Raw genomic sequence first — 1,395 nt, forward strand, 5'->3', positions numbered from 1 at the left:
TCTTCCCCCCCCGAACACAGGCACGGAAGGGAGCCGATGCTGTTGATGCACTGGCCGTTTCGACACACCTGCCCCACCAGGGATGAACATTCATCAATGTCTGTGGGAGGGAAATGATAAGCACAACGGGAAGAGATACGGACAGGACGTGAGTGTCAGTGTGCCACTTGAGCCAGCCCTACACCTCTGACACACACAACTACCCCTACAGCCACTGCCAGGTGACACCCAGAGGTCACTTCTACAGCCACTGCCAGGTGAAACCCAGAGGTCACTTCTACAGCCACTGCCAGGTGAAACCCAGAGGTCACTTCTACAGTCACTACCAGGAGGTTAAACCCAGAGCTGAACCCCAGAAGGTCACCGTGGGCCACCCCACGCCCCACAGACGTCACCATGTTGACCCCAGTCAGCAATCCACGTGGTGAGGATCTCATGCAGCTCACCCATGCAGTCGTTATTGTGCGTGAGCTCAAAGCCAGGGAAGCAGAGACAGTTGTAGGAACCAACTGTGTTCTTGCAGGTCCCGTTTCCACAGGGCTGGCGGTCACACTCATCAATATCTGCAGAGAGAAGGTCACAGCTGATTCAGGGAGTTGAGTGAGCTGAGAGAAACTGTCTTGGGTGTGCAAACAGGGTCCAGGCAGCTGCACACAACACTCCTGTGGTTTGCAGGGGCAGCCTGGGATGGAGAAGACACCATGGCCCTTGGCTGTCCTTGGCACTAGCCAGTAGGCACTGAAGAGAGCTCACGTCCATCCCAATATCTGGGCTGTGACAGTCACACTGACCCATGCACATGGTCTGCTCCCCCGTGGCCTTGAAGCCGTTGTGGCAGATGCAGACGTAGCTGCCCTCAGTGTCAACGCAGTCCCCGTGGCTGCAGACGTTGGGGATCTCCTGGCATTCGTTGCGACCTAAAACAAAGCCAAGTGGGCAGTAGTGAGCAGAAGGGATGGATCACATGGGAAGAGCTGAGGCATTGACCTTCTGCAGACCCCTGCTTGCTGGTGGGAAGCTGTGGCTGTGAGCAGCAGGTCTCTGTTTTCTGAGAGGTGGCTTCACAGAGAACAAGATTTATGAACTGTCATCTCTAAAAAAATAGACATTTCAGAGGAGAAAATGGCCTGAGCTGCCAGACTAAAGCTGCACTTCACAGTGACCTTTTCTCCTCCCTCAGGAGCCCACAGTCCCTGGGAACTGTTCCAAAAGTACAAGCATGTCATCATCACAGCACAGTCACAGAATCATCACAGACTGGTTTGGGTTGGAAGGGACCTCAAAGCTCATCCAGTCCCAACCCCCCTGCCAGCAGCAGGGACACCTTCCACTAGACCAGGTTGCTCAAAGCCTCATCCAGCCTGGTCTTCAACACTTCCAGGGAGGAGCAGACAC

At 54.8% G+C, this 1,395-nt stretch overlaps 1 protein-coding gene across 1 annotated transcript in view; it reads right to left on the bottom strand.

Moving 5' to 3' along the window:
- Window positions 1–1,395, bottom strand: part of LOC104528630 (fibrillin-2-like) — a gene marked incomplete at its 3' end in the record, with an annotated part of 108,565 nt that overhangs the window by 11,586 nt on the left and 95,584 nt on the right. Inside the window, 3 exon segments of the mRNA XM_010172688.2 lie at window positions 1–100; window positions 447–563; window positions 792–917. The exon segment at window positions 1–100 is cut by the window's left edge and continues 29 nt beyond it. Of these exon segments, the coding sequence (XP_010170990.2) occupies window positions 1–100; window positions 447–563; window positions 792–917 (343 nt within the window).

This window comes from Antrostomus carolinensis, unplaced genomic scaffold, assembly GCF_000700745.2.
Source record: "Antrostomus carolinensis isolate BGI_N321 unplaced genomic scaffold, ASM70074v2 scaffold5527, whole genome shotgun sequence".
In the NCBI taxonomy this organism is placed as follows: domain Eukaryota; kingdom Metazoa; phylum Chordata; class Aves; order Caprimulgiformes; family Caprimulgidae; genus Antrostomus; species Antrostomus carolinensis.